General features: G+C 46.6%; 1 protein-coding gene across 1 annotated transcript in view; it reads right to left on the reverse strand.

Annotated features, from left to right (window-relative positions):
- Positions 1-15360, reverse strand: part of IGDCC4 (immunoglobulin superfamily DCC subclass member 4) — a 72586-nt gene extending 57226 nt beyond the window's left edge. Inside the window, exon 1 of the mRNA XM_035131241.3 lies at positions 14991-15360. Coding sequence (XP_034987132.2) covers positions 14991-15051 — 61 coding nt within the window. The 5' untranslated portion in view covers positions 15052-15360. The remainder of the gene's footprint in view (positions 1-14990) is intronic.
- Between the last annotated feature and the right edge of the window lie 3517 nt (positions 15361-18877).

The raw sequence follows: 18877 nt of genomic DNA on the forward strand, positions 1-18877 counted from the left end.
TGAACCGGTGCCCAGAAGCATTTCGACTTTAATGGATCTTTCCATTAAGAACTCACTAAAGGGAATATGGCTGCCAGGACATCAAAATCACCCCCACCCCCAATTATGGGTGTTATAAAAATAAAACAAATTAGCTGCAATTATTTGCGGGTGCCCAACGCAAAAGCCTGAGCTTTATGAAAGAAATGAAAATTGATTTGGATTAGCAGGCATTGAAGGCTTTAAAAAAAATTAACCAGTTGCTTATGACTTCAAAGCCTGGTTGGGTTTGGTCAGTGTTGCTGTGGCTATTTACCTGCCTGAGGAATCTTCCGCCACTACCTTCAAAGGCCGCTGGCTCAGCAGCAGATTTGCCATTAGGAAGAGCCAGGTTACAGTTCCCGAAGTTCTTGCGTGCAACACTGAAAATGTGTTTTTAATTGGTGTTGCATTTTTGCAAGGTTTTTAATTATGTGTGGCATTATTTACTTTGTGGTGTTTGCCTCGCGCTCAGTGTGGAAGCTGCAGTAAGGTTGCCGACAGAAGTGAGACCTTGTCAACATATGACACCCCTGCCAGTGCGCTGGTTGCAAATCTCTTACTGGGCCAAGTTCAATGTGTTGCTGTTAATATATAAAGCAGCTTGGGACCAGTTTACTTGCAGGATCATCTTACCCCATATATGCCAACTTGGCCGCTTTGATCTGCGGCACTTTTACACACGCCACATAATATTCATTCCACGCTATTAATATTCGTGCCACAGTTTATCAGGGTGGCAGCACCTACACACACTGGAACTCCCAGCCTCTTGACAACAGGCTTGCACCTTCGCTCTGCACTTTATGACACCTGCTAAAAACCTTTTTGCAACAAATCCTAGGAATCTATGTAAATACTAGCAGGCGTTTTGATCTGACATTTTAATGATGCTGATTTTAATTTTCAAAACTTCCTCTTAACTTTAACCTTCTTAAGGTTAAAGAATATTGGGAAATGATATATAATGAATTGAATTGAAAAAAATGTTGGGAAAAGCCTTTGTTTAAAAAAAACCAGACTCTTTCCTGCTCGGAATTTTCGATCATGATATAAGAGAGGGAAACGGGATATTGTTTATGTATGCGACAACTGCAGCAAGAATTTTATTAGCACAAGTATAGAAAACAGAGAAAACGCCAACAAAGGAAGAATGGCAAGCCAGGTTTATGGACTATGCGGAACTAGCTAATCTGACGGAGAGGATACATGAGAGAGACAGCATGGATTTCAAAAAGGAGTGGGGACCATTTATAAACCATATAAAAAGACAGTATAAAGATTTGGACTCCTTGGCAGGTTTTGACTAAACTTTCACAACTATATAAGAGGTAAAACCAGCAGGGTATAGAATTTGTTTAATAAATCAATACGGAAATACGGGGGAAGCCAAAGAGGGGGGAGGGGAGAAATATGGATATATAAAATGTCCAGTTAAGATTTGTGGAAAATTTGTTGTTACAATTTGAAAATGTAATAAAAATTATTTTAATAAATAAAATAAGAACTTCCTCTTAACGTTGACTGTTAATTATCATTTTAACGCACATTTTATTTTTTGTTTTTTGTCAAATGCTTCAAGGTTTTACTCACAGTTAAGGAGTATACAAATTCTGTTCAAAATCATAGAACAAAATAAAATAAAAAATATGCCTTTATGCCCATCCTGGGCTCCTTTGGGCAGGATAAAAATCAAATGAACCATGATTGCAATAATAACAACTTCTGACCTACATACAGGTAGGTAGCCATGTTGGTATGCCGTAGTCGAAAGAGATTTTTGTTGTTGTTGTTGTTGTTGTTGTTCTGACCTACATGACAGCCATGAGGAACACTGGGGACCAAGACCACGTTGTTGCCATCTCGGGCAGGCAGCACAAGAAATGGAAAATCCAGTCCATTGGCAACCTGATTATTTTAAGAAGCTGCTCACATTCATCTTACGAAGGATTGCCCACCTGATGTGAAACTGCAGAGTAACCTCATAGCTGGGGAAGCATGCAAGGAGGATGGAGCAGAACTCAGTGGCAAAACACCTGCTTGGCATGCAGAAGGTCCCAGGTTCAATCAAGGCCTCCGGGGTTTCAGGCAGGAGCTTTACCCCAGTCCTACCTGGAGATGCCATTGGGGTTTGAACCCAGGACCTTCTGCATGCAAAGCAGTTGCTCTGCCCCTGAGCCACAAGCATTCCCTCTTCCTCATTTCTACTAGAAGCTCAGCCGTCAAGATTCTCTATGTCATTCCAGGTCATGGAATATGCCATCAAGGGCACAGAGTGAATCTGCCAAGTCCTCATTAATCAGCAACTACAGGGCGAAAGCAGGTGACCTGACCAAAGAGGAGCATTGACTCCCACCCCAGCCATTTTCACGGAGTACATGCAGCAGCCTTGTGAACCTCGGAAAAGCTGACTTTTGCCTCTTCCAGCTCCAATTGCAAAACAGAGATAAGGGTATTTTCCCTCCCTCCCTGAAACTCCCAAGCCCTGATTTCGTGACATCCTAATCTCTTCCTTGCTGGGAAATGTCCCCCCCCCCCCGCTTGACAACCCATGAAAATAAGTCTATGTTCAGCTCTGCCAAAAGAACCTGCTTTATAAACTAAGGAAGCCTCACTTTGGACCAATATATTGCCTACATTGAAGAATTTGGAGGTTTGGTGTGTTGTTGTTTTTACTAGGGACACACAAGGGCATTTTTATTTATTTATCTTTAAAAAGCATTTCTGTACGGTCATGGTCATAAAATACCAGGGGGTGTAGAATGCTAAGGCATCAAACACCATTAAAAAAAAATAATTGCAGATATGTAATGGTTAAGGTGTCTGGATAATTGAAAAGGGGGGTGGATCTAAAAGCCACAAGGGATTTTTAAAAAAGCTCAACTTTTTGAGGAAACACTCAAAAGTCAAAAGCGAGGATGTGTCTGCTGCAACTTTGCTGGAAGAGCATTCCACAGGCATGGGACTGGCGACCCTAAAAGCCCTATTTTTTTGTTGAGTTTTGTTGGCTATCTGTAACATGGGGGACAACAAACAGCACTCCTCTCCATGCTTTCCACAATGGGGCTGGGACATGAAGACTCAAGCCTTCCTTGAGGTAATAAGAATAATAATTTATTATTTATACCCTGCCCATCTGGCTGGGTTTCCCCAGCCACTCTGGGCGGCTCCCAACAGAATATTAAAAACACGATAAAACATCAAACGTTAAAAACTTCCCTCAACAGGGCTGCCTTCAGATGTCTTCTAAAAGTCAGATAGTTCTTTATCTTGTTGACATCTGATGGGAGGGCATTCCACAGGGCGGGCGCCACTACCGAAAAGGCCCACTGCCTGGTTCCCTGTAACCTCACTTCTCGCAGGGAGGGAACCGCCAGAAGGCCCTTGGCGCTGGACCTCAGTGTCCAGGCTGAACAATGAGGGTGGAGACGCTCCTTCAGATATACTGGGCCGAGGCTGTTTAGGGCGTTAAAGCTCAGCACCAACACTTGGAATTGTGCTCGGATGTACTGGGAGCCAATGTAGGTCTTTCAGGACCAGTATTATGTGCAGGTATCCTACAACCAAGTTATTTAGGGCTTTGTGTATCAACACAAGAACCTTAAACCAGCATTCAAAATCCCCCAGGCGCCAAGCATGTTCTGCAACTGACGCGGGTCCAATTGAGACCACATGGAGATCTCTGGAGGTCAGGTTGGCAACTGACATCTCCACCTGGCTGGCCCGTCCAGCTTTCTTAAGCAGGTCTCAAATTTCAGCAGTGAATTAAGATTCGTTCCCCACCCCCAACACCTGCACCCTATTCTAACCATAAAGCTAAGTTGGTAGATCAATAGGCTCTTAATCTCAGGGTGGTGAGTTTGAGCCCCACTTTGGGTGAAAGATTCCTTAGTTGGTCTTTAAGGGGCTGCTGGAAGGATTTTTTTATTATTATTTTGCATCGCAAGGGGTTGGACTAGATTACCCTTGTGGTCTCTTCCATCTCTACGATTCTGTGATCCCCTGCCGTGCCCCCGAGGCTCCACACCCAGTGCGTCTGAACCACTTGACAGGGGCTGAATCAAGAATTCATTCCCTAACTATCCCCCATGGGAAAACTGCTCCATGGCCATTTTGAATCTGTTACCAATGACCGCATAGGATGAAGGAGACATAGGTCCAGGGGACCTCAGGGACTGGCTGACCCTCTTACCCCAGCTTGATCACTGACATCATCTGCAGGCGTGTCGTGGGTCGTCCTCAAAATGAACAAGGCTCACTTGACAACAACAAGAAACTAAGCCTGTTGTGTCATCAGGCCAGACTTGTGGAACATTCTGCCAACAGAGGTTCAGCAGAGGCCTCCCGTGCCAACTTTTAAACACCTGCTGAAAACTTTTCTATCCCCATCAGGCTTATGCAGGCAAGTAAGAAAGACATCTTTCCATAACAGCCAATTTCTGGATTTAATTTGTTGTATGGTTTGATGTGCAATTGCTGTAAGATGCTCTGATTTTTTTTTTAATCAACAGTGGTATACATTTTAATAAATAAATAGACATCCAAACCGCTTCCCTTCCTGGAGCTTTAGTGACTACTTAGTCCCTGTCCCATCCAAACAAGATTTGGGGGATGCCCTGAGCTCATCAGACTGTCACTGCCACTGGAAAGGGATTACCATTAATGGAGCTTACACTTTATTAGCTCCGGATTATTTCTTAGTTGTTGGTCTATAATCACTCTCATTTTCCGAAACTGAGAGAATTACAAGTCTTGCTCGGTTCACAGGGACAATCCAAATCACATCTTTTTTCTTCCTTGCAAATTCTTCATGCAAAAAAACAACAACCCTCACAACCAATCCTCTGCTCTTTCCCAAATATCCTATTAGTTCAGCTTTGCCAAAGCCATATAAAAAAAATGATACTGTGAAATTTGAAGCCCCTACCAAGCTCTGTTGGATCTGTTTTCTGGCATACTACAGTACTGCATGTGTCTGAAATGTAAAAATGCACACAAGTTGGTTTGTTTTGCTCCAAAATTTAGATCTCTCAAAGGTGGGGAACCTCTGGCCCTGCAGATGTTGTTGGACTCCAACTCCCATCTCCCTTGACAATTGCACTAAGCTTGGCTGGGGATGATGGGAGTTGGAGTTTAACCACAGCTGGGGATCCTAGGTTGAAGAACAACAGACAATAACCTCCTAGACAATAACTTTATGGTGTCTCCCTAATGAAACCGAACAGGCAAGTCCTGACTCCACCCAAACACAATTGAGTCCACTGCCACCTAGTGACTAAACAATAGAATGACACTATCCACACAATTGGGTCTTAGACAGGCATCCCCAAACTGCGGCCCTCCAGATGTTCTGGCCTACAACTCCCATGATCCCTAGCTAACAGGACCAGTGGTTGGGGAAGATGGGAATTGTAGTCCAAAACATCTGGAGGGCCAAAGTTTGGGGGTGCCTGGTCTTGGGGTTTGATCTGGCAATTCAAGGTTTTAGCCTCCTTATCAAACATGGGCATAGCCGGGGGGGGGCAGCTGTCCCCCTGATGAAGTAAAACAATAGAAATACTTAACAAACTGACCAATCACGTCGACTATACTTCCCCCCAAAAGTCCTGCCCCCTCTAACAGAGCCCTGCGCCCCCCAACAAAAATCCTGGCTACACCCATGTTTTCAAACCATCCAGAGACCAGTGTTTTCCAACTTGGCTCACCAGCTGTTTTTGGACCACAATTCCCATCATTCCTGGCCACTGATCCTGCTAGCTATGGGTGATGGGAGTTGTAGTCCGAAAACAGCTGGAGACCCAAGTTTGGAAAACCATGCTCCAGATGAAGGAACGTGCAGCAAATGGAGGGAGTGAATGATCTGTAGACTTCAGGGTCCCCACCCCCCCAATTATGAAATCTAAAACACCATCTTCTCCAACATATTAGGATCTTCTTACTGCAGAAGGCAGAGATAGGCACCAATAAAGGGATAATAAATCGATTTGGGAAACAAGTAGGAATGTGGGTGACAATTCTGCCTGGGAGACGCCTGAGAGCTCTTTTAAAAAGCCAGACTCTCTCCTCCACCACTGCTTTTACAAGCACTATGTCTGAGCATTCAGTTTCACTCTGAAGCCTCTGAGTTGGAGCCTCAAGGGGGGCACAGTGGTTCTTACCATGCATAGCTAGTGCGCTGTGTTTGGTTCGCTTGACATACAGGCCGCTTTGGCAACAAAGTCATCGGGCCGAGGACTCTAAATTCAACCAAATCACTGAGAAAGTTATGGAACAAAGTGAATTTCAAATTGGTGCCAGCGTCATCTAATCATTGCTTGGAACCAGAGAACCCTTCTCCCATCTAGCTCGGAATTGTCCACACTGACTGGCAGCAGCTCTCTGGGATTTCAGAAAAGGAGCCTGTCCGGAGATACTGTATTGGGGATTGAACCTGGGACCTTCTGCGTGCCAAGCAGGTGCTCTGCCTCCCACAGCTGGTCATAAGGGCACATCTCATTCGCCACCCCCAAATCGTGCCCTTTACACTCTGCACACGAATTCTCAAGAGCCGGTTTGCAAATAAATAAAAATAAACAATCTGCTAAGGCAGCTAATGGCCTGTTTGGCCACACCAATTAACTTAATTATTTATTGACTGCCTATTTAAAGATCAGCTAGAAGACGGAAATCCCCTAGGCATGGGAGAAATAGCACAGAATTGCATACAGGCACACCTGCCTTCCAAAGGTGTCTAAAAGCCACAGAAAAGATTACACACACACACACACACACACACACACACACACACACACACACACATGCTCCATGCACTGTCACTATTTGTGATGTGCCTTAGAATCATCTGGGGAAGGAGCAGAGATAGGGGTCATTGGAGACGTAGCAGATGTCCAAGGTCTGCAGGAGAATCCTGGGGTTTTTTCCCTCACTTTTTTTTTTAAAAAAAGTAATTTGTTTTGTTTTTAAAATTATACAACTACGCAAAGGAGAGAGGAAGATCTTAGATAAGTCACAGTCAGGTTGGTAAGCTGTGACTATGCAGATGTTGCTGAACTCCAGGTCCCAGTGGTCTCAGCAAGCATGGCCAATGGTCAGGGGTGATGGGGAGGCAGTTAAAAAAACCCACCTAGAACTGGTCCTTAGGGTGTCCCTATTTTCATCGGAGAAATGCTGGAAGGTATGAAAAGCTACCTTGTCTTTTGCTCCCTCCCTCAACCTGACCTCATGCAAATCCAGGATTGTCACGAGGCACTGTGAATCCTCTAACGTGGGCTGCGTGATGACAGCCTTACATTTTTATGCATATGGAAAGATATAAGCTTTGGTGGGCTGAAGCTTATGCCATAATCAATGTGTTCATCTAAATACAATGTACTTTTATTTCCGTTTCAAAAAGACAACATTTCTGTACACAAAACTACAGTACTGCCATCTGCCATAGCGCTTGTCTCAGGCGTGTTTACACTTATTTTTGCCTAAGCTTTGAGCACTGTTGCATATCAACAAAGAATTCCGTGTTAGTCTTTAAGATGCTGCAAGACTGCAGTTTTTGCTAGCAGCTACCCCGCCGGGAATCCCTCCCACAGTTCCTTGTAGTCCATTCTTTTGTACGGCAGTCTTCTTTTCCATATAATTCTCTGCTAAGAGGCAGATCTGGTGCTAGGGTCAATTGTGAGGCACTATTTCATCTTAAACCAACTTGGAATTTTTCGAAACTGGTAAGAAATCCATCTTTTAGTGCAGCAGCATCTCTACACTTTGGAACTCCCTGCCTAGGGAAGCACATTCAATGCACTCTTTCTATCACCTGCTTAAAGCATTTGTGTTCAGGAAAGCCTTTCCAGACACAGAGAAGTTACATGTATTTCTTTCTCTTTTTTGATGCTATTGATTTTTGATCATCTTCTGGACATTTTTTAAACACCTGTTTTTAACTTGTTTTATTGATAATGTAAACGTTTTATTATATATATATTTGTAAACTGCTTTTTTTGCAGGGGATGTGTGTTTAACAAATTTGTTTACATACATATATATCGGCAGGACAGAAATCTCTACAGTATTTTCAAACTGACTTGGGAGCCCCTGCTGGGACCAAAACGTAGATTTGGAATAGTTGCAAAAATGCAAGCTAGGTCTCCTCGGGAGCCTCCTCTCCTGGGCACATAGCTGCCAAATTATCCCTTTTTTTAAGGGATTTTCCATTATGCTGAATAGGCTTCCTCGCGAGAAAAGGGAAAACTTGGCAGCTATGCCTGGGCATTGTTGCCTAAGTTGCATTTCAGTTCTCCAAACAGCCTCTTTCTATCCCCAATGCACAAAATTAACTCGCTACCCCGAACAACAATGCTCTCGTTAAGTTGCTGCGTTCTCCCTCTGTAATGCAAATATGGAGTAAGGAAAAACGTTGGGATGCAGGCCAGAGACAAATTACTGTGCAATTAAATACTTGCTTAATTATATGAACCAGGGAGGCTGGGCTCATTGCTGTGGGAAACCGTCAAGAGCAGGAAAGGAGACTGTAAGCAGGCTGGAGCTGCCTCAATAGGCACCACACACTGGCCACTGAGGGACTTGAGAGCTGTGGAAGGTGGTCGCAGGTTCAATCCCCAGCATCTGGGAGGAGCTCCTGGTCTGAAACCCTGGAGAGCTGCTGCCACTCAGTGCCAACAACACTGATCTACCTGGACCAATAGGTCTGACTTGGTGTAAAGGCAACCTGGGATGCTTCTCTGTGCACAGGGTGCATCACCTGCAGCAACCGGTATTCCAAGGTACATTGCCTCTGAGCGTGGAGTCTCTACTTACCAAGCAAAGCATATTGATCTTGCCTTCAAGAATCCATCCATGCCAACCCTTTTCTAACCCGATGCATTCGAGATGTTTTGGACTACAACTCCTATCAGGTCCAGCCATAGGAGTTGTAGTCGAAAATGCCTAGAGGACAATGGGTTAGGAAAGGGTAATCTATCAGTGCATCCCAGTGGCAGCAAATTCAATGAATTAATTCTGAGCATGTGAAGTCCCTCCTTTTGTCTTCTGAACAAGCAGCATCCAAGATAATAATAATAATAATAATAATAATAATAATAATAATAATAATAATAATTTATTATTTATACCCTGCACATCTGGCTGGGTTTCCCAGATGTTTTACTGTGGCTTTATAATTTGTTGGAAGCTGCCCAGAGTGGCTGGGGCTAACAACAACAACAACAACAACAACAACAACAACAACAACAACAACAACAACAGAAGATAATATGTGATAATATGTGACCTCAATTTTTATTATTAATTATTTTTACAATTTTTAAAAAAGAGTATGTTCATCCACTGCCACCTCAAGCCAATTTGATTCCCAGCCGGCACTGCAAGCCACCAACCCCAAACTCCCCCCTCCCTTCCAGCCCATCTCTCTATAGAAACTTGGTCCCAAAAAAAGCCAACCGCGTTTTAAGCAGGCCTCTGTGCCTTTGCAAAATGATATTGTGCAAGGAGCTGAATGAAATCTGCATGCAGGTGACCATTCGGAAAAAAAACGAGCAAGAGGCATGTGACTGCCAAGACAATGGGAGACCCAAATTCTCAGGGAAAGGGTCCTAAGTCTATTCAGACGCCAACAGCTTCTGGTGTGGGGAGGGGTGGGGGGGTAGTGATGAGAAAAGGAGAAAAAGCATCCGCTGGGAACAAAAAAAGCCTTAAAGTCAAGGGAGGAAATTCACAAAAGGAACCTAATACAAACTGCCTAAATTGAGGATTATATAATCCGATTGTGGAGCTAGTGGGAAAAAGCTTCTTTCTTTCACCTCTCCGTTCCCAGAGCTGGTTCTGTCCCTTTAGGGAGCCCCACCACAAAGCAAGCAACGCGCACTGCCATAACAGAAACCAACAGGGCATGTCGCTCTCTTTTATTTTTCTAAAGTGCTTCTGTAAGTTCTTCAGGGAAAATCCACAACAGAAGAGACCTTGCTATAGTCAGAACAGTCTGCACTGAGCAGAGAAAAGGTGAATTCTATATGTTTGCAATACACACCCAGGGTTTTGCATCGTCTATTCGAGTAATATGGTTCAGGCTTTCAAAGGGGAGGTGGGGGTGGAGAGGGACCCTTTTAGGGAGAGTAAACATGACAAAAGAATGACAAAAAGATAAAGGAGGGTTGCCAGGTTTTTCACTGGGTCTAGTCTTGTGCTTTTAAGAGAGGTTTTAACACACAGCAAAATTTAGTAGGCTTCCCTCCCTTGTACAGAGGAGAGAGTAATGGGGGAAGAGAAGCTGCTCAATTTCTGTGTGCCAGGGAAACACACTGGTAACTTTTTGGTGGGGTGGGGGGAGAGGGGTACATGATCTTTTATAGTGTTTCTTCCAAGTGATCACTTCCCCATGAAAAAGTTTTTTTTAATAATTATATTTTATTGAAAATGTTCAGTGGGCAAAGAAAGTGAAAGAAATGAAAAGAAACAAATAAAAAGGTGCTTGAAATTATAATACAATATGATATATAGGGATATAAGTAATGCTATTGTTCCGATTATTAGCAAGTCATTATATAAATGCACTTCTAGTATCATCATATTTATCCAGACACAAGTTGTGAAAAGCCATCCCCTGAAAGCATTTTTAGAAAACAACGAAAGCCATATTTCCTCAGCTGCCTTTCCCCATCCACTTCTTAAAGGTTTACGTTTTCAGCACATAACATGGCTTGCCTGATATTTATCTGAATAATCCTGACACAAAGGAGATTATTGGCTTCTGTGTTAACGACATCTTGTGCAACAGAGAAAAGAATTGCAGGACAAGCGACATCTGCCAAAATTTCTCCTTCACCTCTTTTATCGAGATGTTTGCAAACCTTAAAAACTGCAACCAAGCCAAGCCACAGAGATGCAGAACGCTAAGGCAAGATTTTGCTTGGCAAGGAATATGACCGCAGTCCTATTGAAAGGAAAGTCCCATTGAAATTGCTGGGGCTTGCCTCTGATTAAGCATGTGCAACAATCAGGCTGTTTGATGGGCTACAATTATGAGGCTTAGAAACTTCTACAGCTGGGCTCTGCTCTCCACACCCCCAAGCCACCGCCCCTCTTTCCATCCTGCTTGAGGAAGACTCCTGTGGCATACAAAAACTTGCATACCCCTACATGAACAGAAATTTGTATAGGGAAAGACTGTGTACATTTCCAGTGGAATTGGGGGGGTGGGGGAGTACAGCAGTGAAATGCTGTCTCTGGTGGGTTGGGGAAGGGAGCTTTTAGAAAGTGTCCCAGGCCCTAGTGGTCTCCTGCCTGGATGGGAAAAGTTCTTTCCTACCTGGTTGAAGAATGGAGTCTAGTCAAATCAAGCAAAAAACCTGCTGTTGTGCCAGCCTTATACTGCACACCATGGAAAAGGAGAGAAGGGTTTCCTTAAAGGAACTCCAGCTGAATAATGTACGGAACGTGTTAAAAATTCACAGATCTGCATTAAGCTAAAGCCACTGCAGAACTTTTCATTAAGCAAAACAGCAGCAGGAGCAAAGTTTGAGGGAGCTGCAAATCAGTTTGATCTGGAAAGCGGGGCTCCCACTCGGCCACACTTAACACTCTTTAATAATCCAGAGGCAGCAGAAAGAGAAGCTAAAGGGCTCCTGGAACAGTTCATATATGTGTGCAAGGGGGAATGTCAACAGGTAGAACTCATCTCTGCCCTGAAATCCCCTCTACTATAGAAACACGTCTTCCTATATACATAAAAATGTAAGGTTGTTGTCATGCTGCAGTACACACTGCGGCTAATAGGTGGCCACACCACCAGCAGTATGATGGCAGGCAGGCAGGTAGCAGGTGGTCCAGGTGAGCTGTTTAATAGAGGGGTGAAGTACTTCAAAGAGACATTTGGCAATCACCTCTCTGAAGTCGTCGTCGTAGTCCCCCCGCTAAATGCAACTGCAGCAAAGTGGAGAGGAGGTATTTCATTTGAGAATTTGAACATTATTTGTTTGAGAATCATTTGAAAATTTGCTCTTTATTACTCTAAAAGCAAGTGCACCAGATATGAGAGCTGAAAGAAAGGACTTCTTCAAGCAGTACATAGTTAACCTACAGAACTTGCTCTCACTGGACGCAGTGATGGCCAGCAATGTAGATGGCTTTAAAAGACAAATTCATGGAGTAGAAGGCTATTAATTGCTACAAGCCGCAAAGGCCGTGTTCTGGCATTGTTCCTGAATATCAGCTGCTGGAAACCTCAGGAGTTCTTGTGCTCAGGTCTTGCTTCTGGGTTTCCCACAGGCATCTGGTTGGCCACTGTGAGAACAGGATGCTGGACTAGATGGGCCATTGGAATGATCCAGCAGCCTCTAAAGAACACACTGTTCTCCACTCCCTAGTCTCTTCTTCCCATGGGTTCCCTGACTCCATTTCTAAAACTGCCCAAAGGCTTCCTAGCATGCCTAGATGTAACCCCCTGATCCTATACAAGCTGCCACCCCTGCTTGCTCCACTCGCCATCCCCTTTCCCAACCCTATTTCCCCCACAGCTCACCAAACCCTGCCCCCTTTACACCTAACCGAAACCCACCTCTCTTTGCACCTCACCCAGCCCCTCACCCATCTCCCTGCCTGAAGCCCCTCCCCTCCCTGCTTGGCCCAAGCCGCATGCCCTTTCAAAAGAGGGGGAAAGTGCTTCAGAAAGCAGTTTGCCAGACAGCTGTTTTCATATGAAATTAAGGTTGCAAACTTCTTTCACCACTCCTGCTCCTTTGAGCAACAGTCTGGCATGGCAGAAATTAACAAGCAATACTGTAGTGGTGGTGGTGTTTTTTCACAGCACAGAGATAGCTTATGGGGGAAATCCACTACCTGATTCATTTCCTCTGTATGTCGGGTGCAGGAATTGTTTAATAATAAGAACCAGTTGCTCTTTACAGTTTGATGGGTCAGTGCGTCTGGCTGTTAACCACAAGGCTGGTGGTTCGAGCCCACCCAGGGATGGCTCACAGCTGTGGGCAGGATTCCTGCATTGCAGGGGGTTGGACTAGATGACCCTCGGGACCCCCTTCCCATTCTACAATTCTATGATTGTATGAAATAATCCTTTAATCAAATATTAAGTGATGCTTTATTGCATTCTCTGGATTTTTAATACAGCTGTTCCATGCTCAAAACTAATCCAGTTACAGAGCAGGAAAAAAGGAATGGAAGAGTATTCCCTTTTCATCCGTTGGCAAAGCAAATACTTTCAAGGCCGCTCATGCCAGTGAGCCCAGCCACGTGCTCTATACTGCATGGATTTTGGAACAAAGGTGTCTGGGCCACCACCAGCATCACAAATGACACTCCACTGGCCAGCCACCTGAGGTTTTCAGAAGCAGCCATGGCTACCTTCTGCCCATTCCATCCTGGCCAGAAAGTCTACACTTAAGGAATTGTCTTCTGCAGAAGGTGCCCTCCAGAAATCTTGGACTGCAACTCCCACCAGCCTGAAAACATCACAGAGGGCACCCATTTCACGAAAAGCTGCTTTCCAGCTCAACTCAGCTAGCAGTAGTTGCAACTATGAAAGTCTTGGAGAAAACCAGGGAGAGATTTGGGTTAGTTTGCCAGCCAGCTTGCCTGCACCTGCCATGTCTCAGGAGCACAGGAATTTGACTGGTACAGAGTCAGTTCATCTAGCTTAGCACTGTCCATACTGACCAGCCGGCTTTCAGCCAGGGGACATACCCAGCCCTATCTGAAAGTATCATGAAAGCAGATGCCCGGCTACCACCAACCTGCTGCCTTGCCTTTTCCCTAAGTCTTACAAGTGGCTCATTGCAGCTGGTCTTCAGAGTTACTCCTGGGAAGGCTCTTCACTCAGCTTTGGTGAGAAGTCTCACAGCAGCCCCCGAGACAGTTTTGCCAGGCAGGGGCGACAAGTTCCCTAGAAAAACAACTTTTGAGGGACGTGGGGAGGGCGAACACGATCATAACCCTGGACAAAGACTGAATGTGAAAGGGTGGCGGGCTGTGAACACCAATGCCATCTTGCAAACAAGACAGCTGGCTAATGTGGGTATGATTTTTCTCTCGTTGCCAACAGATCCTTTATCTGTTGGACAGCCGGGAAGACCCCGTTCCAAAGCCCGCTTGGAGAGCATGGCGGTCTTTGTTTGTTGATCCCCCACCCCCCGCGCAAATCTCATTGAACGCTGGAAACGTCGCCATGGAAGTACCTGAAACTCCCCTCTCCACCTCGCATTTTTTTGCAAGGCTTTCTTAACGCCCCCACCCCAGTACGCAGGACGGGTGTTGTGTTGTTGTTTTGGGGGGCATTGTCGAAACACCAAGGCCATCGCAAGGAGAGCACCATCCGATCTCCAGAGGAAGGTCCGTTTGCGCGGAGCATTTCCCCGTCGCGCGCGTCCCGCTTCCACCACGCCTTGTAAGCCAGCAAACAAACCCACCCCGCGTGGGGCGCGGGCAGCTCCGGCCACGCGAGCCCGCCCCCTGCGACCAGTCGCAAGAGGCGAGGCGAGGCAGCCCTGGGATTCGGCGCAAGGATTGCACGTGCAAAAACGCGCACACACCTGTTTGCGCTCGTCACCCCGCCGAGCAACGGGGCGGCCGGAGCTCCGCCGCGCGCACCCTCCCCCCTCGCCAGGGCCACCACCACCGCGTTGTCCATGGTGGACGCGCCAGCGAAGATTGGAGGCTGAGATGGAACCACGGAGCGGCGACCCTGACCTCTTCACGCATACACACAACCCATTATTTGAGCGTTTCTTTTTTCGTGGCCCCAGGATCAGACCCCGGCCGAGGGGTCCCGCGCGCCCTGCCCAGCTCCCGCTCTGCGCTCCACCGCGCCGGGTTCTTCGCACCGACCGACTAGCAAGGCGGGAGGGGGGTGGGTAGGAAATACAACCACAAAACCCCATCCCACGAAGAAAATAAGAGCGCCCGCCCAGCCACGCCAAGCGCCCTCAGCTCCCCCTCTCCTGGGTTTAGGTCTTTACCTTCCACGGTCAAGGTCAACAAGGCAAGAATCGCGAGGCCAAACAGTCCCTCTAGCGCCATGTAAGCCCTTCGGAGCTCCGGGTGTGCGAAAGGGGGCGCCGTGAGGAGGAGGTGGCGGCGAGCGGCCGAGGCAGCAACCCCGGCGGCCGGAGACTGCTCCGCGGCTCGCTTGTTGGGGCTGGCGCGCGAGGGTTAGACGCGCGCGCGAGCGAAGGGCTGCTGCCGCTGCTGCCTCCCCTCCTCCATCGCCATCTTGTGTGAATGCAAAAAAAAGAAGAAAAAAAGGAAAAGAGGTGACTCTGGGAGTTGCAAGGCACACACGCGCAACCACGCGCGCCCGGCCCGAGCCGAGTCCCCCTTTCGGTGCCCGAGGGAGACGCCCCGGGCGCCACCTCCCGCCGGCCGCTCCCCCTGGACTGCCCCTCTCTCTCGCGCGCCCCCTTGGCTTTCTCTTCTAGGCTGCTGAGCCCAGACAGATGGGTCTCTCTCTCTCTCTCCTCCTTCTCTCCTGGGAAGGGGAAGGGGGTGGTCTCTCTGTCAGCGCAAAACAAGGGGACGGAGACGGCAAAAGGGAGCCTTGCTTTCCTCCCTGCTTTTGCTGGACGGGCGAGAGAGGAGAAATTAATCTCTCTCTGTCTCTCGTCGCCCCGTCCTTGCTTTCTTTTTGCACCCAGAGATAAAAATCATGCATGGCATTCAGAAAGGAGAGAGAGAAAAGTTATTCTCCCTCTCTCAGAGCACTGAGCTGCATGTTGAAAGAGTCGGGACAGGGACAAGAACTTTACGCAGCGCGTGGTTAACCTCTGGAACTCGCTCCCGCAAGAGGCAAGGGATGGTCATCAACTTGGTTGTCTTTAACAGAGGATTGAACAAATTCCATGGAGGACGAAGCTACCAATGGCTCCCACCCGCGATGACTATCGTCTTCCCCCACAGTCAGAGGCGCCAGCAAGGCTTCAACTCTTAATCTCAGGGTTGTGGGTTTGAGCCCCACACTGGGTGAAATATTCCTGCATTGCAGGGGGTTGGACTAGATGACCCTCAGGATCCCAACTCTACAACTCTATGATTCCAAATACCAGTTGCTGGGAGCCACAGGAGGAGAGGGGGCTGTTATGTTTGAGTCCTACATGCTAGTTTCCCAGTCAAGCATGTGTTCGGCCACTGTGAGAACAGCATGCTGGACTGAATAGGTCATTGGCCTGATCCAATGGGCTCTTATGTTCTTACATAGCACAGTGATATATGAACCATATAATTGCAGAGCTAGAATGGATCCTAAAGGTGATCTTATCTAACCCTCTGCAATGCAGGAATCACAAGTACTATATGAAAAGAGAGTAGGGCCCCAGGAAGCCTGCTGGACACTCAGACTTCTGATTGTGCCATAAGCTCCTCAGATGGTTCCAAGTTTATTGGCACAGGCTTAACAAGAAACACACCTTTAAATTCACACCATGTCAGAGAGAGAAGTGTTTTGAAGCTGATGACTGCATAGTTCTGTGCCTGGAGTAAATGTCTACTCAATGTGGAATCTATACAGCTCAGCAGGACTCCATTGGTTGCTAATTGGTAACTTGGTAAGTTTTCACAGCCTATTGGAAAAAGGAGGGGGAACAGGCAAGTGTTCTGAGTGAAGAAGATGCCTGTGTGATCTGAAAGCCTGCTACCTTGCCAACACAATTGGACCTATGGTGAGGAAGGGAGAGGATACAGTGAGTCATCAGTGACCCTAACTGCAAGCAAACACACACACACACACACACACACACACACACACACACACACGAAGGTTGAAACAGTCCTGTCTGAAATAGTATGGAAGTGTTATTGAGTGAGGAAGATGCCTGTGTGATCTGAAAGCTTGCTATTGTACCAACCCAACTGGGTCCAATGGGCAGGTGTGGGTGGGTGGGTGTGAAGTAAACCACCAAAAACCCTGTCTGCTAGCAACATAGATGCCAAGTTTTCCCTTTTCTCGCGAGGAAGCCTATTCAGCATAAGGGAATTTCCCTTAAAAAAGGGAGAACTTGGCAGCTATGGCTAGCAAGCAAGCAAGTACACACACACACACCAGCAGCCACAAGTCTTGTCTGGATCAGCCGTGCCAAAGAGCAGCAGCTGGCTGCATTTAATAGGCATAATGTAAGTGAACAACAAAATACGCAATTTGCTCAACAACTCAAGAGATATCAGGGCAATTCTGTACAGCAAAAAGGGAGGGGAAGCAGCCCTTTAGATGCTCATGCCCTCCGGGAGCTTATGTATAATAAGTTCATTTCATTATGCTGGCTCTCATAAATATTTATTGCATGCACACAACCACCTCTCATTGCTCTTCTGAGGATGGGTGGTGGATACATTATTGTTAGGCATGGAGGTTTCCTCCTCCCTCTGCCACCACCGCCCAGCCCCCTCTCAGTCTGGCCTCCCTGCAAGCTGTGCAGAGAAGTCTGTTTGGACAAGAGGCTTTGGGGGAGTGAGAGGGTAAGGGTGGCAGCAAAAACTGGAGAAGGCAAGAGGCAGATTCCGTTCCATAAAGGGTCCTAACTCAGTGGCAGAGCATCTGAAGGCCCCAGGTCCATTCCCCAGATTCTCTAGGTGGGGGGGGGATAGGGGACCCCCATCTGAAACCCCAGAGAGCAGGCTCCCAGACAGTGTCAACAATACTGAGCTAGGTGGGCCAACAATCTGACCCAGGATAAGGCAGCTTCCTAGGCTCCTATTTAAATCAGTCCTTTAATCAGAACCATGAGCAATGGAGTGTTATGTTTAAAGGAATGGCCAAAGCTAAGGTAGCAATTGTATATTCTTACTGTTTTTGGCAACAGCCATAGGACAGGGGCAGAGCATCTGCTTTAAATCCAGGAGATCACAGGTTCAAACCCCAGAAGCATCTCCAGGTAGGGCTGGGACCTTCCTCTACCTGAAACCCTGCAAAGCTACTGCCAGTCAGTGTAGGCAATACTGATCTAGATGAACCCATGGTATGACTCATGGTCTGACACAGCTTCCTGTGTAGGACTCCTGATTGATAGCTCTGTCAGTAGAGCATGAGATGCTTAATCTCAGGGCCATGGGTTCGAGCCCCACATTGGGCAAAAGATTCCTGCGTTGCAGCAGGTCTTCCAACTCTACGATTCTATGCTTCTATGCAGAGCTGCTGCCAGTCAGTGTCAACAATACAATGGTCTGACTTGGTAGAAAGCAGCTATGATATGCAGGGTGGCTTGCACTCTGAGCCAGTGGTGGTGGTGAATTCATATATATATATATATATATATATATATATATATATGTGTGTGTGTGTGTGTGTGTGTGTGTGTGTGTGTGTGTGTGTGTATAAAACAACCCCAGAACTATGCCCCTTCTACAGCTGTAGTACAAAATGAAATTTTGACTAGTAAAGACATTATGGTTTCAGCCCACCCTCTGTTGTCTTCTCCTCCTCCTCCTCCTCCTCCTCCTCCTCCTCCTCCTCCTCCTCCTCCTCCTCCTCCTCCTTCTTCTTCTCTCTCTCTCTCTCTCTCTCTCTCTCTCTCTCTCTCACACACACACACACACACACACTTTGCTTAACATCCAGCCTGATGATGAAGAGTTCTGCTGGACTCAAAAGCTTGCTCCCTATTTTGTGGCGTTTTGATTTTCTGCTAGTTCTGAAAAACAAAATGGGCAGTTTTAACCTTTAGCTATGCATGTAAATAAGGCAACCTCCCCTTCTTCTGCTTTGCTTATTGGGTAGGTTTCTCTTTGTGAAAAGCTCACTTATTTGGTATGCAAAGGATTGGCAAATAGCGGTGAAATAGATTAAACAAGGGGTGGCAATTCATCCCTGCTTCCCTATGCCACTGCCCTCAGCTTCCCCAAAGCAAACAAAGAATAC

Source organism: Zootoca vivipara, chromosome 13, assembly GCF_965207765.1.
Source record: "Zootoca vivipara chromosome 13, rZooViv2.hap1.1, whole genome shotgun sequence".
Lineage (NCBI taxonomy): Eukaryota > Metazoa > Chordata > Lepidosauria > Squamata > Lacertidae > Zootoca > Zootoca vivipara.